We start from the raw sequence: 26,110 nt of genomic DNA, 5'->3' as shown, positions 1-26,110 counted from the left end.
TTAAGGTACCACTCACTCCCCATCAGCGCACAAGGTTATTTCTATGATGTAAATATGTGAGTGGAGACGGAGCATTTACATCAAGGTCATAAAGAAATGCACGTTTTACCTGTTTTATTGTGAACAAGCTCCATTTTCCTCATATTCAAAACATAATTTGTTCAATATAGACAGTCTGCCTTCATGTGCAATAAATAACATTCGTGCTTTTGACAAGGATCACTGTATTTTCAGTTTTGATAATGCAGTAACGGCAGATAATCATAATGATAACATTTATTTAGATCTTGGTGGGCTCAATTTTCATTCCGCGTTAGATTCTGCAGATTCTCAGCATCGCACAGCATGAAAAGAAACAGAAATAAACCACATGACAAAGTGTTACTTTTAGAGATTTGACAGGCAATAAAGAATCCCAGACCAAGCTTAACAAATATATTAGACCATTTCCTTAAGCCCAGGGACATATTATTGCAGTTGGAGAATATTCATTCATAAATAAATAATGGCGAAACAGCTTATGAGGGCATCTGGCTTTATATTCGTATTAGCTGCTTCGCTCATGAAAAACCATGTATCATGATAAAGAGGATTCATGAGCACTGAGCCTCTGTAAAATATGGTTCCTTCAAGCCTTTTGTTCCTGTAGGAAAGCATAACATTTGTGTTATATTTCTTCTCTAAATCCAATAATGTTCACAGCAGAAATGTAGATATTCATTTAAGTAGACAACATCTTAGGTTAAGGTAAGAAGAAAGGATGTTTGTGTTGTAGAAGTTTCGTCTTAACACAGACGGTTTGTAAACTCGTTCATACTTAACAAGCCTGTGTACGCATCAATGTGACTTTCACAGTTTTTCCTCTGTTCTGTCTTTCTCATAAATCATCCGACAGGTGATCACATAACATATCATGGCAGGTAATAAAAACAGGAATGGCTGTGACTCTCATTTTGAAAGGGTAGTGTTGTCTCAAATTGCACACTGCTGGTTTGCAGTGACTGGAAATAACTGCAGCACATGAATGCATCACCTGCCCACGTATCTGTAACTTATTTATTTATTTATTTTTATTTTACACATAAATTAACATGTTCTCGTGGCCTCTGTTTCACACACACAATAAACATACTAATGTTTTCTGTCCAACAGCAGTATGGTGGTACATAGTGGGGGGGGGGGGGGGTCGCTTCTGCAAAACCTGCAGTTTCCTCAAACGTCAAGCCAAGATGGTAACCTTTTCAGGTGAAAAGTGTCCCAACGTTTTCACACCAAATTTTTGGGTACATGTACATTTGGGTGCATGTTTCCATACTTGTAAGTGTGAACCCAATTATGCACTCAAAATAGCGCGTGTTAGAACGTAAGCACGCCAATTGGAACACGGCAAATTACCTCTAGTGATGTCTGTCAGCTTTTAAGGGCAGTATACCAAGTGTAAGATAGCTGGTAGGCCCGTTATCCCTGCTTAACGGATTTCTACCTCCTTCTTGCAGTGGTACTATTTTGGTTTCAATTCTGGTCGCCCTTCAGCCTTTAAGGTGGTCTCTTTTTTGAGATGATAAAAATAAATTTCCAATTTTAGTTTGAACTTTGTCCAACTGTGTGCTCTAGGAGTGTCCTTTTTTGATAACTTATGCATGATATTTTCCGTATTAAGCCCTGGAAAACTCTCCAATCTTTGTTCCATGAGAAAAGCAGTAGAGCAGCAGCTGCAGCACTTGTGATAAACAAATAAGCACGTCACGTGCAGAGAAATAGTTCACAAGCTTAATCTTCATGTCATATTGGTACTCCGGTAATGTATGCAAATGCATCTATGCACGTATGCAAATGAAGCGCTCGGGTATTGACTCGCTCGGTGACAGGTTCACGCACGTTTTATCCCACACTGATGCTAATGTGGCCAAACATAGAAACATGCCATCAGAGTAATTGTGAGCACACTGAAAGTGCTGTCAGAAGAAATCTGCTGAGGTCATTACACTTGTCTGATTCTGGTCATGCAACCATAACGACACAAGAATGGGATATTTAATACATACAGTGTGTTATTGCTGCAAACACCTGGGATTCACAGCCATGCCAACACACTGGTCCACACTGCTGAGCTTAATAACGCTGACCAGAAATTATTTTTTGTATTCTACTGCATCTTTTAGAGCATTTAAGAGGCTGACGAGTACAGATGCTTTAATATTTAGGTATATTTTCAGCAACACGAGCTTCTGGCTGAACTAATTCAAATTGTTATGGTAAAAGAATAATTATTTTTTGAGATGCACATCAGGTCTCTAAGTTTGGCCATAAGCATCTAAACATATAAAACGGTGACTGCCCCCACCTCCCTCCCTCCCTCCCACACACACACACACACACCATATCAGCTTTTAAAATCACCATTGTGACATTGAACAAATACATTTATACGCATGTTATTTTCACAAGAGGAGAGAAATCAGTTCAACACAGTAACAGCATTGTGACTGGATGTCCACGTGTGCACACATCTATATTAAAATCAACTCACCGTTCGGATGGGTCTGATGAAAATCAGGAAGAGTGACGATTTCTCAGTGCTAATCTTGGGGTATTTGCTTTGTCTGAAAACACTAGATAAAGAAGGAAAGGAAATGACTGCAGGGAATAATACAAAAAAAAATTCAATAAAGAAAACAAGGAATAAAAAGAGGAGGGGGGGGGGAAACCCAGTTCCTTTTTTCTTTGAGGTTTTACTCGCCTTGAGCCATTGATGGGTCCCCAGGTGCTTGGATCTAAATCTGCAGGTACTGAGTACCATTCAGCATGTCCTGATGACAAGAGGGACATGGCATTCAACCAAAAGACCACACATAAACACACACACACACACACACACACACACACACACACACACACACACACTTCACTGAGGGATCCACCACATCTGCAGCTGCCCCACCTCCACCCTGTTCAGCTGGTGCCTCGGATCACCGCTCATGTTGTCCAACACTGTTCCGCCTGGGAAAGATCTCAACTATCAATCTCCAAAGCTGTCAGCCACGCTGACCGACCGCACCCCGGACGAATCCTGCAACAGAAATCTAACAGCCCTTCTCTCTCTGTTGTCAAAGTTTGCTGCTGTCTTGTCCTGCTTTGAACATTAGCCTGTGAAGCTTTGATTGAGTGGTCTTGGGGGAGAAGAAGGAATAACAAACAAGCAGCGTGAAAGTGAAAACAGACAGGAAAATAGGCAATTAATTGGCTGCTAAAAGGAGGAACATGACAAATTAATTCTCACAGGGAGGCAGCGGATTTTACATCAGATTCGGTACATGAGGGTTAAAAATGACTAAATCCTTGAGTGTTTGAGCTGAACAAAAGCAAAGCTATAGAAAGCCTTTCTTTTTCATTTTTTTTTTTTTTTTTTTTTTTTTTAAAGATCTCAAACACTGGCTGCAGTTGAACACACCTTCCTCTTTATTAAACAGGATTACTTACTGTTAAGAGGTAGTGTCACTCGTTCGCAGCTCCTCTTCTGTTATACTGCATGTGAGACCTCAGGAGCTGAGGCCAGACACTTTATAATGTGTTGTTACATACAGGGTCATGTTGGTGACCTTTACCTGTGCCAGCACATGCATATTATGCCTAGGGTCTCGCACCTCTCTGCCAGTACCTCTCTGTCTCTGTCTTCACCGCGGTTCTTCCTCTGAATTCTAACCTCCTTTTCCTCCCTTCTGAAATCAATTGTTATCGATTTTTCTGCACTCTACGGAGTGGAGTCAAAAGAGGGGACAAAGGAGATAAAACCACAGGCGAATTGCTAAAGTAACTCCGCTGTACCACGAGGGACTGATATTATCGTGACAGTCGAGTCAGATGCTGATTCGACTCCGTTTAAAAAGCGCTGGAGAGTAAAAGTTAATGGCGTCCTGTGCTTACCAGGAAATTTCAAAATGACGCACGAAGTGGATCTCGGGCCAAGAGCTGAGTGGCTGTTCTGTTTCGTAGCATAAACCAACATGCTGATGACAATCAAATGCACACACAACGAGTAAGTGGGAGTTAGATAGGACAAAAATGTGGCCAGGAGCTGCAGTAAGATGACCTAATGATTAGACAACAGCAGAGTGGTGGAAGATAATGACAGACGTCATCCTGGCCTCTTCTAGTTTTGACCTCTAATGTTCTTCATGTGATCGGCTTGTTTAGACTGAACTATAAAAGCTGGCCTCAACTTAATGTGACAGAAGATAAACCAGCCTCTAAAAGGTCATTTACTTTGACAGGAAATTATATTAACAAGTAATCAAATAGTTATTTCAGAATAACAGTATTGATACTGAGTATCAACCGAGTTCTGTATATAGCATCAGCATTTCATCATATGCTGATGGGAAATACAAAATGTATCTGATCACTATAGTAACTATTGTAACTTGTATTGTAACTAATGTCTTTGGATGATTTTACAATACATTGACTGCAGACCAAAGTAAAATAAAAGGCCCCCTTGTACGAAGTGGATACAATTTAAAACTGATTGTGCTTCTCTACTTTTACAAGCAGCAACTATCACTTGTCATGAGCTTTTAAAGCAGAATGATCTGTCGATCAAAGAAATAACAGGACATGGAGCAATAGTCGGCTCAAAGCAGGGGGTTAGAGGCAGTCGAGGACATCACCGTTGAACACTTCATTACTTTGATTCCCCTGTCTGAGAGAAATGTGTGTTATCGGATTTGTTACAAAGTGTTCACAAAAAATGACAGACGTCTTATTAACAGAGCACAATCCGAAATCCATGTAGCTCATTAAAACAAAACTAATCTAAGATCACTTTCCAACTGAACCATCATTCTCACCGAGTTAAAGGTGTTAAATTATGACAAGTCTAAGCTCAGACGTGCTTCTGTCTGCACATTGCAGCTCCTGGACCTCCGTGACCAGAAAAAACATGAAATAATAACCCCTTTCAGAAATTTTGAGTCACCTGCGTATTGCACAGCCTTGAGATCTCAGATAATACACGGTCTCCGCAACAACCAGACAGTAAGCGGTAGATGTGTGTGCTCGTACACTCTGGCGCCCAAACCTTAGCTGCATCTAAACCGGATAAAAGGGGATCTTTGAACATTAAAATACAGCACCTTCAAAATGTGTCTCACGCTGGTGCAATTCATTTAGTGACAGCTGCGAGAATAGAAACGCTTTTGTGGTGGCAGAATGTGAGGCCGGCGCTGCAGATCTGAAAACTGAGCTCACAAATGGGTGTTTGCGCTCATTTCTGGCTCAAGATGAGATCACAGGCTTTTCAGAATTTAATCGAGCTCAAGTTGTGAAACATTAACAAAACTGTCCAACTTTAAAGTTCTATCTTTTTATGCTGCATCAGTGAGTCTCTGTAAAGCACCAAAAACACCAAGAGCTGCGTGTTTGTATGGAGCCATGCTGAGAGCTAGTTTGTTAGAGAAAGGCTCCCTCTAGTGGAGAAAGAAAGATAGCTTAACAATACAAAAACAAACTGTTTCAAATGACGGGAGCGATTTAACAGTTTCAATATTTTTAATCAGATTTTTCATTTTGTACTTGCATGAATAAACCAACAAAGTATATACACATTTGTCCTTTTGAAGAAAATACAATAAAGAAAAGTGCATATAAGATGATACAAAAAACAAATAAATTAACACAGAAGACTTTGACACAGTCTAATGACCTTGAAACTACTGAATGCCAAAACAGCCATATAAAAACATAAGAAAAAATGAACAGGAAGAGAGCCTCTAATGCAAAATAAAATAATAATAATAATAATAAAAAGAATTTGTTCAGTTCAGACAATGCAGAAGTTAATAACAACCTCCTGGACCTACAAAAAAATACAGCAAAACAGGCTTGAAAGGTAAAACAAATCTCAATAAATGCAACATTTTACAAAAGTCTTTATGAATTATACAAAAAGTAAAAGACAAAGAAGTCAAATGAGCGACATGCTGTTTAACACTGTAGTGTTGTTGTTTTTTTTGTAATAGCTTAAAAAACAAAACGAGACTCATGACATTCATTCATTACAGCTCCTTAGTTTCTGTATCATCAAAAGATACAAACTCTCCATTACAATTTGTTTTGCATAAGGCTTCTGAAAAGTTTCTGTATCATCTATTTGTAGTGTTTACATTTGGAAAAAAAAAAAAAAAAAAAAAACTCTCAAAGCCGCTTAATATTAAAAAGGACACCACTTCATGCAGCTGCGTTACTGAAGCACGACAGCATCTGCAGCTCAAGTCTGTGGCTCAAATGTACAATTTAGGTTTAGTGGTTACTGTAACTTTAAAATGTTTTATATCGTTCACTTCAACACCGCAGCTTGAAAAAGTGGAAGCTTTCGTCTAATAACGGCAACAACAACAACAACAACAACAAAAAAACGTCTGCGTCACAATAACGAGGCAATGCAGGACCTCTTTCATCTTAATTATCGTCAGCAGGGAAGCCTCTACGCATTTTCACAACTAAAGTGATTAATTTTAGAGCCGCTTCGCCAGTCAATAGAAAAAGAAAAGACGAGTGACACTGCTTTAAAACAGTGAACGTTACTGCCCGTTTGTTGATAAACTGCCCGTTTAGAATTTTTTTAAAAAAAATGATAAAAATCACATCATAATGGAAATGAGTGACGTGGCAGAAGTCCTACAAAAAGTATCAACTGAATATTTGAATGTCGTTGTTCATTGCGTACTGTTTTACAAAACTATAAATTTACTATCTTTCTTTATTGCATTTACCTACACACAGTATATCTAGTTGAGTCTTAATATTTGACCGCATCTTTGATGCAGTTGAGAACATGGCAACAAGGGTTCACAAACTGTTATCACTGAAGTGAACTAATGGAAGGCTTCGTCACAACACGGACATACATACGAGTCTATTTAGTAACCACTATTTAGTAGAGATTATCGCATCCATAGTGTTGTCTCTGCTGGTGTACAACAGTAAATATTAAACAACAAAGACAATAACCCACCGGTTTGGTGGGAGCACCCAGAGAGCACAGATCAGCAGAATTCAAAACTAAAGTGAGGGGGGGGGAAACGGTTTAAAAAAAAAAAAAAAAAAAAACATTAAATGGTACAATGCTTAAAAGCAATTATGGCATTGCTTTTCATATAGGTAGGATTTTAATCCCTTAAACTGTACATGAGATATTCTGTATTTTTACAGTTTGTAAATATTGGAATGGTGTGCAAATTAAGCGATGGGATATTACCGGCCATGCTCTGCCGTCTACTTTACACAGCTGCAGATTTTTTTTGCATAGTTAATAAAATACATGCATTAGCGTTTTCATGCAATACTGCATTCCTTACATCGTTCTCAGTTTTGTACAAGGACGACAAATTTACAAAGCAAATACAGACAATAACTGCGGTGAAGAAAGCTAGGGAGGAAAGTCCATCATGTAAAAGCGGTGATTCGGTTTCTCTTACATGGTACACTGAATTTGACATCTGGTTTCAACTGGTGTGCGTTTCACTGGATACATATCTTTTCCAGTCATCCGAGGCCTTTTGAGGCCGCAAAAGTCGAGCACGACACACTGGGCGACGGGCGCAAAATAATGAAATGACGACTGGATTATTGCTCAGGGAAAAATAAACTTGAAATCTTTTTTTTTTTTTTTTTTTTTTTTTTATGATCGGAAGCCACTGATTAACAGGTTTCCCATTTTTGCAGCAACTTTATAAACAGCTTTGCGAGACTGTACGACACCACCTAACTTCTGCTGGAGGAGCATGAAGAGCCTTGACGTGTACCGGCTTAACCACCAGGTGTCATCTTGACGGACATGTTGCGAAAAGCAAACAAGGATGTTGGCAATGTTGTGGTTTTAAAAACGTCTGAGAAGTGGTGAAACAGGCTGCAGCTTTAAGTGTTTAGTTCTGTACATATAAAAAAAAAAAAAAAAAAAAAAAAAAAAAAAAAAAAAGCCCAAAACCTTTTTTGTTTGGGGATAATGTGACCTCAAAAGATGACTCATATTTATACATTATTAACAATATATCGTATGACTCAGATTGTCTACCGAACCTCGTTTACGATGCCCTTCAAAAAAAAAATAAGAAAGTCAAAAGTGAAGGGGCATCACATCCTAATGCACTCAGTTTGGCTACATGAATGGATTTAGAAACCCAATAAACGTATTTGTTTTTTTTTATCTAGCAAGTAGATGAAAGGATAAACAAGTAAGTGTAATGGCATAATCCAGCTGTAGAATACACACAAGCCACCGTAACTTCATTACAGACTTTAAAACAGGAAAACGAGACAGTGAAGGCCAAACGTACATAAAGGTGTCCTGCTTTGATCCAAAGTGCCATGCACAGGTTCCTGATAAGAGTATAACGTGAAGTAGAGGAGAGCAGCTACAGGAGCACCAGCGCAGTTAAACAGCCGTGTGTTATTTCTATGGCCTGTAACAGTTGGACGATAAACAAAGAGCTGTTTGTGCTGAAAGGACATAAAGTGACGAGGACACGGACATAAAAAAAATCTGCATCAGGGAACTCCACATTGACACCTACAGACAGCACGCTATGTTAAGTTGTTTTCATGTACAACGTTGAAAAGGTGCTTAAGGTTTCTTTCTTTTGTCTAAATGTCAGATTTGAGACTCTGGTTTCACTTTTTGGAGAGAAATTTATTAGGAAACTTGGAAAATATGTATTGTTTGCAACGTTTTGTTGTTTTATTGCTGTCAATATTATTAAATCCAAGCCTTCACTTACTGTATCCACCATCGGTGTGAATGTTGAATGGGCGAGTTAAGGACTTGAAACATTGAGTATTATTAGCTCCACCACATTGTGTTTGTCTGTACTTAACAATTAATGCCGAGAAGCAGGTGCTTAAACTAGATCGCGCGGTAGGATTTGTTTTGGGGTATTTTACCTGCCGATAGTGCACCGGAAAAAAAAAAAAAAAAAAAAACAGCTCGTTGTGCCGCGTAATGACGAATACTAATGCAGCGCAGTTACAAAACAAGATGTAACATTCGACTCGCCGTCCAATTTTTGGGAAATGTCACCAGAAAAGAAAACCGCCGTCTAATTTTGAAAAGCCTTACAGGCCATTTAAATAACACACGTGGTTGTTTAAACTGAGTGGCAGTTCCTCTGAAACCATCTGAGAACCACTGTAAACCTGATAGATGCTACAGACAAACAGTGAGACAACTAGTGTAGATCTACAACTCAAAAGATTATGTCGATGCTTAAAAGTAAAAAATGATTTTAAGATTTTGGATCTTAACGGCGTAATAACCACATTCATTCTTCAAAAACATACTCTGTGCTGGTATCCAATGCGCGAGTATTGCCGTTACAAGTGGGGCAGTTCTACATTGATAAAGCTTATTGTTGAAAACAAGGCCGGCGAGCTTCATTCATGGCGGCTGTAGTGATACTATTCTGCCTTTGCTTCTATCGTGTTATTGAAAAGCTAATGTGCCATGCAGTGTCTGATAGCGCAGCATACGTCTTGTCCATATTTGGACAACAACTGCTCCAAGAAGACAAGATAAATGTAGGTCTATGCTTCATCAAATGGCTCATTATAGATATTCTGATTCAGGCTGATGAAGAACAAAAATGGCAAAGTATAATATTCTCCTATGAGGTACCACAGGTTGTGATAAACACTGTGAATAGGGTTGTATTTCACTGAAGTGTGTGGTCACAGTTCTGAACATCCTCATGTGAAAGTGTGTAAGAAGTGTCAGTGCCAGAGGAGCAGTGGCCTGTTACAGCACCAGGTGTAATAAAGGGGCGACTTCTTACTGTAAAATGACCCCTGAAACATTGAGATGAATGTACCCTTTTACCATTTCAAGTCAAAGGCCCGTTGACTCTACTTTACGATGTGTCTTGAAATTACTGAAATAATTAATTACATAATAGTTACCATAGTACTTTATCTATACAAAGTGCGAACAAAACATTCCTACTCAGTGATGCATACAGTAGAACACTACTATGTTGCCAAAGGCGATTATCTGTTTCCATGTACAGCATTGAAAGGCGCTTAAGATCATTTTCATCTTGCTCATAAAAGGGAAAAAAAAAAAAAAATGGGTTACATACCATATACTTTCTGTCAATATCTACATGAAGTATATTTATATACTAGGATTTTAAAGGGTTTCATTCCAAAACACGCCATCCTATTGGAGGAAGAAGTACTTAACATCAATAAACTTTTAATAAAATACATTTCTATCAAAAAAGTATTCAAAAAAATAAAGTTGTAAAATATTGGAAAAACTTTCTCAATTTGTGGACCGAATCGAATGCTTTCTTATTCTGTTCTGTTTTGGTCCAGGCCCTGCCATCATCGGTGTATTTCACAAATTATTCTTTTAGTATTTAGAATGAAGTCGCATTTGTTCCTGCTGCTCTGTATCATACACATAGATACTCTAAAGACATAGTGTGAAATGACTTACGAGTACATAAAGTGTACTTATGTCCACCGCTTTTCACAAAAAATAACTTGTCGTAGGACCCTTCTTGACCAATGCGTACAGTGTATGGAGAAAAGTGAAGTGGAAATTTACCGAGGCTCAAAACAATCAATGAAAACTGCTACGAGCGCTGAGCCGCAAATTATTTGGGAATGAAACTCTTCTACATCTGTGCGCATGTCTGTGAAAACAACGACTGTGTTTCAGTATTTGTCAAGAGGCTAATTTTGATGTTACGGTTCCGTTTTCTTTGCCGTCGAGTTTTAAATGCTTACAGAGTAGCAGCGGGATTCGAGCATCAACAGCCACCTTGTGTCCACTTTAACTGACGAAATGGGAGTCGGTATCAGTTAAAAAAAAAAAGGATCCTCAAGACGAGGCGAGCTGTGCACTGCTGGTCCATAGTGGGTGAATGTTTCTTAAAGTCTTAACTTTTATTTTTTGTTGTTGTTATGTATAAGCTGCTGCATTTTAAATGAACGTGGTTTTTCATTCTTCCGGTGTGTAATTCTGTCGTACAGCCCTTCGGTACAGGCGTTCTGTACATCTGGAAGACGTGGGGGGGGACGCCAGCAATCCTGCGCTATGTTTTCTCACATCAAAATCCTGCTTAATGCTCAGAAGTAACAATATGCGCTACAGTGAAAACCAAAACTGGCAGCATACCAAGAAAGTGCTCGGCACCGAGGTACGACAGCTCGAAATACTTAAAGCCGGCTGCCAATATTCAAATCTCAAAGCAAACATACGCTTCTAATGCCAGCGTACAAAACCGTAACATCAAAAAAAAAAAAAAAAAAAAAAAAAACGTGTCTTAAATACATCTGGTGCTCACTGAAACTTAGGCACAAAGTAATTAGCTGCATTATGTTTGTTGAATATGACTACGAGTGATGTATCATTGAGGCCTCTGTGTTGTTCGTGCAGGAGATTGCATGCTTGATGTCAGCTTTCGGGAAGATGCCATCCTTTCAAGAGGCTTCTTCGCGTTTGTGGGAGACTTGCAACTTACTTCAGAAGTGGAAGACTTGGACTTGCCAACGCCCAATAGAGTGCGACTGAGAGAGCTGGGGGGTTTGGAAGACTCCTTTGACTTTGTCTCACCTCCATGAGTCTCCGCAGGGGACTGCGAAGACGGCGCGTCTCCCTTCTTTCCGTTTTCACCGCCGATCTCCTTGGCTTGTCCGTTCTGCTTGCACGTCCTCTCCGAGGCCTTTTTGGCAAGCATGGTGCTTTTTCCTAAATCAGCCGACCGGCGGCTTTCCCTTTGTCGGAGGGCACTCTTGAAGAAGGACAAGCCTTTCTCCTCGGACTTGCTGCCTCGCTGCAGGTCCCGGGTGGACACGCAGGGCGAACGCAGGCTCGTGACAGAAGAGCTGCTGCTGGAACTCCTCAAAAATCTCCTCTCAGGCCGGGCGCTCTCCCCGCTCTTAGAAAGCGAGGAGCGGGCTACCGAGCTGCTTCGGAGGTTGTCGACCAGAGGGCTGGTGTGCATAGAATCTCTGCTGCAGCTCCTTTCTACCAAGCGTTTCCGGCTGCTTGTGGAGCTTTTATCCGAGACGCTGGAGTTCTTCTTTGCGGTTGGTGAAGGAGAAGCCGAGGACTGAGGTGTGGAGCGGACACATGGCTTATGTTGTGGTGTTGACTCCAGAGTCGACTCCTTTGTTTTGGAGGGAGTTCCACTGGGTGTAGAGGTGCTTTTCTTCGCAGTTACACTCTTCTCTTTAGCATTGCTCAGCTTTTTGCCTTTCACAGGTGTGCTGGAAGACGTCTCGGAAGCGGAGGTCTTGCGGGTTGAGCAAAGTCGTTTTTTGGAGGTTTTCTCTGGCTCCACTTTGCTGGAACCCTTCGTGGAGCTCGGGCTTTCTGTTTTTAAGCCGAATCCTCCGATACTACTCTTACGTTTCTGCTCTTTGGAGGGAGTAGCTTGGCTGGGAAGTACGTTTTGGTCTATAGCTGTAATCTGGTTATTGTTTTCAGTTGGCTCGTTTTTGGTGGTGTTCTTTTCCACTGGAGTGGGAGCCCTGCAGTACATCGTGTCCATGAACCTTTTATTGTTATCCTGGTCACTGAAGTTGCTCTCCATCATAGACAAGGGGGTCCTGCTGCCGAAGTATCGTTCATGTCTACTGTAGCTGCCAAAACAGGATGTTGAAACCTTGTCATCGCACGCCTCTCCTATCCTCTCCAGAGGAGGGGAGCATCGAGAGTCCAGGGAGAAACGAGAGGGCGAGTTGGATCTCATGTGGAGCTTGGCAGAGAGAGACCAGGAAGGCTTTATCCCACTGTCACTGAAGGCCAGAGGGCTAGCAATGGATGACCTGGAGGACAAGCTCTGACGCTGGATGCTTCTCACAAAAGGCCGCACAGAGAATCCTCCTAAAAACAAGGAAACACGTTTCCTGTTGAAGAACTTTTAACCTAAATAATGAACTCCTCCACATTACAACAGCGCTAATGCTCATAAAAGAAATAATTTTTTAAAAAAAATAAAAAAAAACATGCAATGGACTACAAAATAACAACAAAAAAACCTGTCATAAGCCTTTTCTAATTATTTTCCACATGCTGGACTTTGCAGATTACAAACGTGCATAATACTGCATGTCGATATAAAAGTTAATTCTCATTTTATGCGTTGGCATTGTTCTGTTGTATTCTGCTGGCGTGTTGATGAACTCTCGCTCCCTGCAAGAGCTGAAAAGCATTTACAGTCTACATTTGCAACAAAACATCGACCCATCTGACATGATCGATGACATCCGAGTGGCTCGACCCACTCAGATGTCTCAGCCATGTCTGTCCTGTCCTTGTGACATTTTCCTTCTGGTAATAAATTGCTTTTGAAAGATAAAGTGAGGGAATTTCAAGACTTCTAGGAAACCTTGATGGTATCTTTTGATTCCAACACTGTCACAGAAGACAGTATTAAGAGTATTAAAGTTATTTGTGTTTCTTATTATAAAAGGTGAAATATGATGAGCCACTGGGATTGAAAATGTGTCTCTTTGAAGCTACTTCCTTTCATCTTTTAATTAATGCCCTGCCATGTTTATATTGTTTTTAACAGTTTTTGGTCTTGTGAATTAAAAAAAAAAAAAAAAACATACAAGTGGATTTACACTCCCATGGTTGCGTTTCTATAAAAGTCAAAATCAAAACCTAACTCTGAACTTTGTGCTTCTGCTAAAACTATGACCCAAAATGTATAATTAACAAGCCAGAGGACAGTAGTTCAAATCTACAACCTGACATATGTAAATTTAAATCAACTAAAAGAAAACAAATAAAAGCACTGTCTCACCGTCATCCTCACTACGCTCTGCTGGGAACTCTACTGACTCAGCTAGTGAAGCCAGAGAAGTTCGTCTGGACGACGCTCCGGAGGCCAAGCTGGCCGGCCTGCTGCCAGGCAGCCTGTTGACCCAGTGATCACACAGGGATGAACTGGTGGAGCCTGTGGAAGAGACCATAAAGATGACATCAGAGCACTGAAACTGTATATTCACAAGGAATTGAATAATTATAAATAGTAAAAAAAAAAAACTTGAATAGAACAATTTTAAATGAATCCCAAGCATGTTTTGCTTCATGATGCTCTGTAAAAGAAACGGTTTTCCTATTGGACAAGATATACGCTGAGACTGATATACCTGTCGTAGGTCAATATCGGCTGATATACAAAGAATTATATTAAATAAATGTAAAGTAGTTTTTGACCGTTTTATCGGCATCTTAAATAAAGTAGGCGATAAACAGTAAAAAGATGAAGACTGACCAGCGACAGAGCTGTTGGCCGACCAGGAGGGAATCGCTGTCCTCCTCTGGTAGAACAGTATGTAGGCCGTCTGCTGGCACACGTCATCGTCAGCTACTGGTGAAACCTCGCTGTCGTCAAAGCAGTACCACTGACCATCGATGGAGTTTTTACAATAGGCTGTGAAGACGGAGCGAGGGGAACGAAGGGTTAAAGCGGACAACAAACGCACTAAATTCGTCTTTTATATCCGAATCGTTTACACATACGACATCTAAACCGCTGAAGAGGTTAGCATTACCAGTGTAGTGGCCTCCGTGCATGTTCCCATGATGGTTGCAAACAGCATACAGGTCATACAGGTAGTCATCGGGGTTTCTTCCAAGGCCATAGGACCGTCTCCAGGGCGACCAGTGGGACGGTAAACTCCAGCTGCTCTGGCTTCTCTTGACCACGTGAGGAGCCATGTCCATCCCCATCAGCGGGAACCTCACCATGTTCTGCATCTTCACCCTCCGGTCCCCCTCCTGAAGCCCAGACACAGACGACGGTTAGATTTGTACAGGCTTGTTTTTAATCTCGGTGTTTCTCCCTCCAAACAGAGCTTTGAAAAAAAAAAAAAAAAAAAAAAAGACAGCCTCCAGGGTGTGCAAATGTTGATGTTTACGGACAATTATTTCAATAAGGATTTTAGCGGTGCGGGGAGGACTGGTTAAAATGTACGTGTGAATGTGTTTATCAGCTGCAATTAAAGCAAAAATAATTTGATTTGTCCATGTTTCTTCAGTTGACAACAGAAAGAGAAATGTTAGCATATAAGAAAAAGTACACAGTGCATGGAGTTGCAATGAAAGGCAGTACGGCAGAGAGCAGGAGGACATTAAGAGGAGGTGTAATGTGTGTATCACAGCAACAGATTTAAGAAAATGATTCTCCTTGATCATAGCACAACATTTTCATCAACCTGCTTCTATTAAGACCAGGATATAATGATATTGTGAGATGGCTGTCATCACTGGATATTACTTTTGATGTGCAGTTTTGCAACTCAGGACAAAGAGAAAGAGATTTAGCCATTTTTATGTTGTTCAGAGGTTTCACTGTGAAGAAAAGTCCTTATAACAATGACCTGGAAACGTTAACATGGATGCAAATCGCTGTCACACAAAAACAACATCAGGTGGCTTCAGGTAATCTCAGAAATTAAATTGACAAAATTGTACCTTGACAAAATGCATTTTGTCAGGGTACAATCATTCCTGTATAAAGTTTGCCAAAATAAACCGTTCTACAACTAATACGGAAATCAGGAACTATGTCATTAAAGAACAGAAAAAAACAAGTTTACAAATATTTACATGGTTGCTTGGTTACCAGAGTCAAGGAACACATTTTAGTCAGCACCAAATAAAAAAAACATTACGATTTGATACCCAGCATTTCTCCTAACGACAAGATGCTCAGAGTACCAACATGAAGTCCAAAACCCACAAACACATCAAAAGATAAACAACACGGTGCAAATAACACAAACTCTTCTTGCTCTTGATAACCACAAAGCTATGTTTGACTTCACATTTTTCATTTAAAAGTGTCTACATGCGCTAAAGTACCTGTCTGAACCGCTTGAGATGCAGTATGAGCACATCCGGCAGCGTCCACAGGCTGAGCTTAATGCGGCCCTGCTGCAGCTGCTTGCAGTGGGGACAGCGCCAGGCATCGTCCGGGGCCAGCTGAAACACACACAGCCCGAGGAGCAGCCATCAATAACAAGCTCCGACCACACTGCTTATAAAAGAGGCCTCACGCAGGATGAGGCCCTCACTTTTCTCTCCATTCTCCTCCAGAGCCGTTGCAGGCGCGTTGAACCCAAACGTGCATGTAGGTTTTGCTTCTAGCTTATTCCAAGCATGGCATTCAATAGACAGTAAAACCACAGCAAACGTTTTGAGAAGAAGAAGAAGAAGAAGAAGAAGAAGAAGAAGAAGAAAAAGAAGAAGAAGAAGAAACCAGAAGGGAAGAGACAAATATGATCCTACACTTTAAAACACACTCACCACTGACATGTGCCAAGGCAAAGCTATGATTTCTTTTCTCATGTCGAACTACTGACAGCGCGGTAATCGACTGGGTGCTTGTGCATGCGAGCAGCAGCCATGCGTTACCTGCTCCTCCTTCGTGTAGAGCTGAAAGCACTGAGCGAGGGTGCAGGCCTGCGGCTGATGATGTTGTTCCCGGTGCAGATAGACGCTCTCGGCATCGGGAATATACTCCTCCTCAGTGTGTCCAAAGAGACTGTGGGCACACGAGGAACAGACGTCCATTCACTGAGCAGCATGTGAGGGTCATGTGATCGGCCTCGACATCGCAGTCAAACTGTGTATCCAAGTGTTTCATTGCAAGACGGTTCACTTAATTGTTTAACATGTCACAGGAGCGCAGTTTGTCCTTACGTTACAGGTTCATACCCAGCAGGGCAGCAGCATCACCGAAGACTTTCAGCTGCTTGACAATCAGCATTTGCCCCCCCCCAAAAAAAAAAGAACTACACGAGAACTTGAGAGGCTCCATTCAAAACCAGCAGCATCAACAGCAAAGTACCAAAATGAAACACTGAGTCAATGAACTTCCGATGAAGATGTGACTCCAGTTCAACCAGCAGAGGTGTTGTGCGTTAACCACACAACATAGTATTCGGCTTTAGGCAAGAAAATAGGAGCAGACATGTCTGATTGTGTAGGTGGAGCCTCAGACCGTGTGTTTACTCGGTTTAAAACCACAACCGTTTCAAATAAAGCAAGGCTTTATAAGGGATCACGAGAGTTTGTTTTTTCGAAGCAAATAGTGTGAAGGAAGCAGGAAGCAGTTAAGGAAAAATGTTGAGAGGTGCCCACAGAGGACTCGAGGGCCCACAGAGTCCTGTAAAGTATCCTATAAAATAGCCTTTGTTAAGTTTAACAAGTCAAGTCAGTTGAACCAAAGTGGCGTTCAACATCAAGACAGAATTAAGACAATCAGATACAAAGTCTTTTCAGAAATCCTGCACAAAGTAATGACCTTCTGTCACCGTCAGTTTGATTAAAGATTCTGACTCGCATTCAACATCAAAACTATAACCAACACTTACAGGTCATGTCTATAAGGTTGTTCTTAAAAATGAACAGTTTGACTTATCTTCTGTCCACCAAAAGTGTAATGAAATGTCATTTGGTGAATGTTTTCTGCCAGTTTTGCAACAAAGTGCAACATTTTGAAAACGTCACGGTATTGATCCCAGTGAAGCAAACAAATGGCAAAACATTAAATTCTGCGCAGAACAAAAATACTGCAGACAAATCAGACTGATCACAGAAGCAAATTGTATATATATATATTTTGTTTTTGTTTTTTTGTTTTTTTACACTCACTAGTCCTTGGTCTCTTTGTCCCACTCGACCACAATCTTCACATGGGGCGGGCCCCCTTGTCCACAGGACTTGTATGATCTGCAGTGAAAACAATATCAGTGAGAAATAACAAAAGTCATTTAGACAGGTGTCACATCATCTCAATTAAAATACGTGTAATTTAAAAGTGTGAAGGAAATTTCTTTCAATGGTGGTTTAATCCGTTGTGACATTGTGACAAAAGCATTTACACAGAACAAGATGACACACCCTTAGTCATGACAGCACTTCAATCAATTACATTAACAACAAAAACAACCTTGATTCACTTTGATTTATGCACCTTTTACAGACCAGCAATGTTGTGACTTGTTTTTTATCACTGCGAAAGTCAAACTGGCATTTTAACAAACAATCAAAATCCTGTTGGGGCATGCCCCTCGACTCGTGTGTGAGAGGAGTGGAGCTGATGTGGAGAGGCAAGATTAAAGCAGAGGACTGGTGTAGTTTTGACCTTCGTGTACATGTGGATATACAGTGTTTGCTTTGATTTCAAACCATCTCACTGTCACCTTTTACGTACATTAATGCTGAGAAAACAGGTATACATGAATAAAACCAGGCATGGGTAATCGACCCTTTCTAAAATGCTGTGTAAGTCTGTTTAAAGTGCAACATGGTAAAATTCCTTCGAAAGGTGAAGAGATCTCACGTCAATGCGCAAACTAAAATTGGCTTCAGAGGAGTAAAACAGTATTTTTCATCGACTGGGTATGTAACATTATAAATAGTTTTTACCATCTCATCATTAATGGCACAAGAAGTTACTGTGATTTACTAAAGCGAGCACTGTTTACACATATGCATGCTTAGTTAATGTCAAGTATACATTTTATTTTCTAAGAGACACACTGCCCGCGTGGTGTCTCGAGTTTCATTTTTGGCACCTGTGTTAACACATTAGAACACCAACACAGCCCACCTGACACGTCACGTCACGCCTCGCGTGTGTGTTGCATCATCTAGAGAATAGACCCGCGGCCTGTTTTTCACACGTGCCACACACGGTTCCCAGCGAAGATATCCAGGGAAAAGATCCGTGATCACTTCTGCTCTATATAGATGTGAAGCAGAATCCCAGTGTAGGTTCCAATTATATCATGGTGACAATTTAACAGGTGAAGGGCAGCGCTCTCTCGCCCTCTCTATCTCTCCTCTGTGTGTGTGTGTGTGTGTGTGTGTGTGTGTGTGTGTGTGTGTGTGTGTGTGTGTGTGTGTGTGTGTGTGTGTGTGTGTGTGTGTGTGTGTGTGTGTGTGTGTGTGTGTGTGTGTGTGTGTGTGTGTGTGTGTGTGTGTGTCTCGGTATCTGTGTATCTCGCTCTGAACGAGGGTAAACAAAAAAATCATGTGCATTCTTTTTGGTTACGACTCTTCACTTGTCGGTCGTCAAACACAGATGACCAATGTTAAATACTGACCTCTCCACAGTTGGGTGACACAGTGGTCGCTCATCTTGGGGAAGGAGGTAGGTGATACCAACTACACCAACCACCCGAAGACTGAAAGGTCCAACCTACACGGAGAGAGAGAGTCAATACATCAATTTCCAATGTAACTAAATTCACGTCATTGTCTTTTTAAATAGAAGCATTAATCCATCCTATCATAAACCTGCTGAATATGCTCGAGGTCATTTATTCACCTTTACATAACCGACTAACTATATGAGGCGGACTTAATGTTCCTCTTCCTACCTGAATGTAGACCCCAGGCCTCAAAAGATGACGCATTTTCTCCAGAATCTCTTTTTGTAGAGCGTCCCAGGTCACAGTGCGCTCCATGTACAGTACAAAAGGTAGGCCAAACCTTCAAACAAAAACAAAAAAATGCATGCATAGCTTCAGTTAGCTGCTGTCAGTTTCTCTAAGAGGCCAATAATCTGTTAACCTATTATTAGGGAACTGGCAAAGACGAACTACGTGTCATGACAATACCCAGTCTTTATGATAGCAGGGCATGTATTATGTGGTCATAAAACAAAACAACAAAAAAGACACGTTAGAATCACACAACATAAAATTAGTACCTCTTTCCTTGGTGGCCACTGCAGGCCCTGTTGCACACCAGAAGGATAATTTTTTCTGGTCCCAGGTTTTTATTGGGTGATGCTGTTACAGGCGTCATGGCTCCCTGCATGAAAGACGGAGTCCTGCTGATCTCTGTCCCATACTTCAAGTTGTTATGATTCAGGTTTGCCAGAAGACTTCCTGTGACAGAGACAAAGGCACAGCTTAATATCCCCCCCGTTTATTAATGCAAGAGTGAAAAAGGCAGAGTATAATATGCAAGATTAAAAAAATATAACATTTGAGTTACCTCTTTTTGTGCGTATGTTTTCCAGTTTGAAGGTCTCTGGTGTCTCAAAGGCAAAGATTGAGTCGCTCTCTTGAATTATGTCAAGGTCATCATCGTCATCGCAAAATGATCGATGAAAGCCGTCGTAGTACATTTCGGTCAAAACAAACTAAAAGAGGAATAAAAAGAGAGTATATGTAAAAATGCGAATGAGCACTTGAAGTATGTTGTTTTTTTATTATTATTATTATTGTTACTCCAAAAGCAATACAGTCATCTCAAAAACATGCATTGTGCTGCCCTAGCTGTCATTTACTTTTACTCTCGAGGCAATTTTCATCAATGTTGACACTGAGCTGTAGTAGCACTGAGGACACACATGTTCGAATTATACATTACTCTCCAATTGCGTCTTTGTAATCCCCGGGTTTATAACAAACTTCAGCTCAGAGGTAGAAGCGGCTTTGCGAGCGCTGAGCTGACACCCTGTGACTGTAACATAGCCTCACTGTGTCAAGACTCTGAAAAGAGACCAGAATAGCACCTGGTCCATGGGGATCTTGGTCTCACGTGACACAGCATCTCTGAGGCGATAGACGGTGCTGTTGAGAGGAACAGCAACTCCGATCCTCATGCAGTGAGAGTACTTGCCCTGGTAGACCACCGTCACATACAGTGGCCTGACAAAAAGGAGGCAACATGAATTTAAAAAAAAAACCAAAAAAAAACACTTAGTTAACTAAGAAGGGAGATACAGCACATCTCAGTACCAAAATAGACAGACACAAAAACTCAAACAAAATCATCATATTTAGTATTTTGTTTAAAATCCTTTGCAGTCAATGAGTTCCTGAAGTATTCTACCTTTAGACACTTTGTAGTTTCCCTGCTGACACTTTTCTCCTTCCATCATTTTGATCTAGGTTTATTTTTGCTTCACGAGTCCCCTGAACTTTGTTACACAACTCTGGCAGTTTATTTTTGTGTGTTTTTCCAAACTGCACGTTAGCCTTTCTGTTTTAAAGGCTTAACAGGTGTTTTTTTTCATTTGTTGTGAATCATGTCAGGTTCACTAGATCACTGAGGGGAGGATTATTGACCTTCTTTTTTCAGCCCTGAATCACCAAGCTTGTTTTGATTTGAAACTCGAAGCACATACTACTTCCACACCTGTTTTCTGCTCCCGCACCTTCAACCCCACCTCCTCCCCCGACCCACCCACATACACCCCTGCCAAAGCAAGTTGCATTCTTTGCTCTGCAGCTGCAGCCACAGCCCTCCCTCCCCCCTCCCACACACACACACAGATATTTTCTTAATATCCTCGAAACCTTCCAGCCCACACACTCAGTTTGACCTTTAATGAAAGGTGTGATCACCTTGAAGACCTTAAATACAATGTGTTTGTAGGGGGGACAAACAATAATTAGTCATGAACATGTAAAATCCTGAACTGTTCGCATCCTGTAGCAGAACTCAGGACAGAAACTCACCGTGTGTGTGGCAGCGGGATCGGTAAGGAGATGCAAAGGAAGGGGTCAAACGTATTGCTCTGCTTTTGGCAATGTGGGCAGGTAAGAGAAGACCTGTTGGGGAAAATATTACATCTCTTAATATGGCGGAGAGATAATGTGGCCGCACTGTCAGAACACAGAGCTTCAACTGGACTGAGCCTCCTACCTGTACTGAGCCTGAAACAGTTCTTGTACAAACGACCCAGCAGAGAGGGGAGGAGATGGCCCCTCTATGCTTTGGTCATCTTCTTCAATAGGTGGCTGAACAAACACAAACAGGTTTTATTAATCTGACTTGTACGCAACAAATAATACTGGTCTATCAGGGTTCATAAGCCATATAGCCTTCACACACTCTGTTATTGATCAGTTCCAGGGAAACAAGACCAGGCAAGTTTGGCTTAGTCAGACTGTGAATGCAGCACATTTGCGAGACACACAAGGCGACCAGAAAACTTCAAACACTTTTAAGATATTACAAAAAAAAAAAAATGTAACAAAGCAGCTTTGGAATAAAATTGCCGTAGAGTGTATGACAGGGAACCTTCAGGAGTGTATTGGTAGGCTACATGCATTCAGTGTATTTAAAAACAACAAAAAAAACACACAAAAAAACCACCAGTATCCTGGAGATTCACCTTTATAGCAGGCCTGCAGTTGGGATTCACTGTGTTGAGGTCTTCGTGCACTCGGTCCAGCAGCCACAGAAGAAACTCTTGAGCATCGTGCTGAGCGTTCCCTTTGAACTGAGTGGCATTTTTAGACACAGCATTCTGCAAGAAACGGCATGAAAGAAGTACCGAAAGTTACAACGGGTGACTTCGTATCTCGGCACCGTTTACAGCAGCCTAAATTTGTGGATCATGAAGTGAAATATGTGTCAGTTAAATTTTGAACACAATTCTCAAATAGTTTCTATTATGCACATATTTTTTAAATTAAAAAAAAAACTGCAACAAAATGCAAAGCTTTATACACCTGCTGGATTGATCATTTTCTTCATGAAATGTTTTATCTCAAGTAGTATGACTAGACCACTTTTTTTTTTTTTTTTTTTTTTTTTTTGCAGGTTTACAGCATGTGGAAATAGATATCCTCGAGGAACATGATGATTGATTACAAAACTACAATCTCAGTCACCTCAATACCCTCGTGTTGTGACATTATCTGCTTCATTGCAGTCGGTCTTTACCTTGAAGTCCCTGCTGTGCTGGGGGGTGTACTCAAACGTCCACAGAGCCCGCACAAGTCCCGACAGCTGCTCCGTGACTTCTGCTTTGCCCAGAGGACCCTTCGGCAAACGCAGACCGTTCGTCTTCGGTCTGTCCTCGTCCAGCTCGTCCTCGCCTTTGTAGTGCTCCAAAACGAGGTACTCGGCGAAGAGTTCAGTGTTACTGAGGCACTGCAGAATGGCGTTCATGAAGCAGGTATTCCCGTGGTTTTTCAGACCCGACACCCCGGGGACCCTCTCCCCGGACAGGAAGCCCGCCAGGTCCCCGTCCTCCATGGGCACATCTTTACTCCCGGACTTAAAAGTGGAAAACCCGCCATCGTCCTTGTCGTCGTCGGACTGCACCTCGGATCCAAAGTGTGACAACGCGGTCAGCGTCCTCAGGACTCTGCTCATAAAACTGCCCACCGAGCGCACGGAGCCTCGTCTGAACAGCTTCTTGCTGAAGCTCGACTTCTTGTCCTTGGTTGCGGCTTTGCAAGACATAATGTCCCGTCTCTCTCCCCCCCCCCCCCCCCCTGCTCTTTCACAGACGTTCAACTTAAGACAGATGTCGAGCAGGAGTCCTCATCTCGCTTGGCTGTCTGCTGCTCCATCTCAAAACGTGAAGACAGCTCTCAAACGGCCGGCTGCTGGTTAAAAGCGTGTCTGCAGCGTTTTCGGCGTGAACCTCAGGCAGTCGTAACATTTGGAGTCGTCTCTCTCCAAAAGCACGCGTCGGTCAATCTTTTCATTTCACTTCTTTTTTCTTTTTTTTCCAAAATAACGTCGGCGCATCGGGCATCACAAACCCTGCTCAGAAACGACCGGCTAAGGCCTTTTAACATAAACATTGCTCCCGGTTGGTCGCTCACGCCTTCACAGTTACCTCGGTTTTTGCGTTTGTTTTTGCTGCCCCGCAGCGATGAATCGACATCGGTTGTGCTGGAGTGGGGAAGAAAAAAAAAAAAAACAACAACAACAACAACAACAAAAAACAGCAGCGTTGACTAATTTAGCTAACGTTTAGCGCCAGCTACAATAACAACAAGAGCAACAGAAACAGCGACAGGGCCTTTTCGGCCGAGATGTCGAAGCCCAACAGGACCCGGGCGTCCGCCATGGTATGCAGGCAATGGCGTTCAAAAAACAGAGCGAGTCCCAAATTAGTTTAACCTCACATTTCTAGCGCATTTGGAGGCACGTTCGGGCTAAGCTACCAAAACAGCAGGATCGTTTTACTTCTCCCTCTTCTTCTGGTTGCGAGTGAGAATCAGATAAGCTTGTTTACAGCTACAGCGACGCCCCTCCCCCCTACTGGACTGGAGGTGGAACAGCAGTCTTGACTTCTTTTACTACACCCAGGTGTTTTGATTGTCAATAAATCAATTTAATGTCAGGTTCAAAAAAAAAAAAAAAAAAAGTTTCTTTTTTTTTTTTTTTTTTTTTTTTTACGAGCTACATTTCTGTAAGAAAGGAAATGTGCAGATTTGTTCCCCAGCTAGTGACGACAATCTGGATAACAATATATCCACAATAATCTGAATAAATTTGCATATGTGTGTGTGTGTGTGTGTGTGTGTGTGTGTGTGTGTGTGTGTGTGTGTGTGTGTGTGTGTGTGTGTGTGTGTGTGTGTGTGTATTTATTCATTGCTCTTATTTTTTTCTAAAACAATAATTTGCATCTATCTTATTTCTTATATTTTATACGTAATTGTAAAAAAAAAAAAAAATCATATCGTGTGCACCTTTTTCTTTTCTATGCTGCTGTGACGACTAAATTTCCCCACTGTGGGATTAATAAAGTCTAAATCTAAATCTAATCTTAATCTAATCTTAATCTGTTCCCCATGCAGATAGACACAGCAAAGGCAGTCCTTCAGGTGTATTAATGATGGCTGTATTCCACTTAGTGTAGGTTCTCTTAATTTGCATGCAGTTCACTGTAACACAATGTAACCGAGTCATCATTAATGCTATAATTCTTCCTGTGACAAATGAAAAAGGCCTTGAATTATTTTTTTTTTACAATTCGAGTAGGCTTGCTTTTTCCTTTGCATTACCTGTCAATTGATGACTGTTTGCATATATGTGCTTAAATGGAGCAGCTCATCTATCTGACCTGATGCACCCCTCCTTTGCTCAGCTTTATTATACCAGCAGCTTTTAGCTGTTCTTAGAGCAAGAGTGGCTCGAGCTGACCAGGCTTTATTAGGCTCTCACTATTCCTGTGAGCCTTCCTTTGTGTGATGTTTGCTGTATTTACGCTTGAGATGAAACAAACATTTGTCTGACTGTCCTCAGCATTTGCGATTTATCTCTAATTTCAACCTGTATTGCGTCAAGTAAATACACCACAGATTTAAAGTGTCCCTTCCTGCTCCATATAAAAAAATTTAGGACATTTGATTCTGCTTTTCACAGATGGGCTGCACACTTGTAGTCTAATACAGCCCCACAGTGACAGAAGCAGGTGTGATTGGCCTTGAGAAAACAGCAGATATCACCTTTGTTTCAGTGATATCCGCTTGTGTTTTGAATGAGGTGATAAGATGCTCAGTCGAGAAGTTTACAAGACACCATCGTTTTTGACTGTTCATCAGTTCACTGTCCTGCCTGAGGGAGGCACAACAAGCATGGGAAAAGAACAATAGAGAGAAAGAGGTTGTGTCCATATCTGAAAATACATGACTTAAATGTGTCTAATCATACCATAATTATTAATGTTGTGGTCTGCAGTTATGCCACAGAACAGACAGTGATTTGTGCATCGTTATTTATGCACAGGTTTGTTGTTGAGGCAACGTTCTCATCACTGAATGCAATTTGGGTGGTTGTGCATGCATTTATAACTCCACTTTTTTTTCTCCAGATATCCATTCTGACTGAAGATTTGAGAAGAGCTCCTCACATGAGGAGCAAAGAGGCCAGATCTGAATAGGTAATTTTTTTTAAAAATTTGATTTCCTATACATGATTAAAACCATTGGAAACAGGTCGATGCCCTCCTTGTGGTCTCTACAAGTTTTGGGGAGATTAATGACATCGTGATTTAAAGCAAAGAAAGTGCTGTGCGAACATTGACTGCATTCTTTGTAAGATTAAAGTCCATCAAAGTAGTATAAATGATTGAAATGAATTAATTAAAAAAAAGAATCATCCATTTCCAAACACATAATCGAGATTTACTGTAATTGCTGTAATTAAAATCACAGCTGCATCAATTTGTTTGAGAGTCAGATTTAAAAAGTCATTTTTCCTTTCAAACCAAATCCTTCACTTGTTATTTGCCGTTAACACTTCAAGCAGTTGGAGGCAGCTGGGGAAGTTATCCAATGATGTGTCCATGGAAAAAAGGCCAGGGATCACATGTGTCTTATC

General features: G+C 41.1%; 2 protein-coding genes across 2 annotated transcripts in view; both read right to left on the bottom strand.

The window, feature by feature from the left end:
- The window catches only part of igfals (insulin-like growth factor binding protein, acid labile subunit), a 222,849-nt gene that overhangs the window by 74,914 nt on the left and 121,825 nt on the right, over positions 1-26,110 (bottom strand). The gene's annotated exons all lie outside the window — the stretch shown is intronic.
- On the bottom strand, positions 7,965-23,701 carry usp31 (ubiquitin specific peptidase 31). The gene is made up of 16 exons (XM_069715554.1): positions 22,712-23,701; positions 22,158-22,292; positions 21,686-21,780; positions 21,499-21,591; positions 20,550-20,685; positions 20,027-20,174; positions 19,737-19,917; positions 19,405-19,516; positions 19,129-19,223; positions 17,672-17,749; positions 16,430-16,559; positions 15,878-15,997; positions 14,566-14,791; positions 14,286-14,444; positions 13,812-13,964; positions 7,965-12,886 (listed from the first exon to the last, which is right to left on the bottom strand). The coding sequence occupies exons 1-16, from the start codon at positions 23,234-23,236 to the stop codon at positions 11,406-11,408; spliced, it is 3,867 nt and encodes a 1,288-aa protein (XP_069571655.1). The 5' UTR covers positions 23,237-23,701; the 3' UTR covers positions 7,965-11,405.

This window comes from Brachyistius frenatus, unplaced genomic scaffold (assembly GCF_029030835.1).
Source record: "Brachyistius frenatus isolate BFR_SWC_R1_liver_20210118 unplaced genomic scaffold, ASM2903083v1 Contig_144, whole genome shotgun sequence".
Lineage (NCBI taxonomy): Eukaryota > Metazoa > Chordata > Actinopteri > Embiotocidae > Brachyistius > Brachyistius frenatus.
The sequence above is the reverse complement of the archived record's forward strand: the minus strand, read 5'-3'. Positions and strand labels throughout refer to the sequence as shown.

Coding starts and splice junctions, on each gene's coding strand:
- usp31 (XM_069715554.1), bottom strand. CDS start 23,236: ATGTCTTGCAAAGCCGCAACCAAGGACAAGAAGTCGAGCTTCAGCAAG. Junction 19,517..19,736: donor AGTGGCCACCAAGGAAAGAG/GTACTAATTTTA, acceptor TTTTGTTTGAAG/GTTTGGCCTACCTTTTGTAC. Junction 14,792..15,877: donor ATCTCAAGCGGTTCAGACAG/GTACTTTAGCGC, acceptor TCTGGGCTTCAG/GAGGGGGACCGGAGGGTGAA.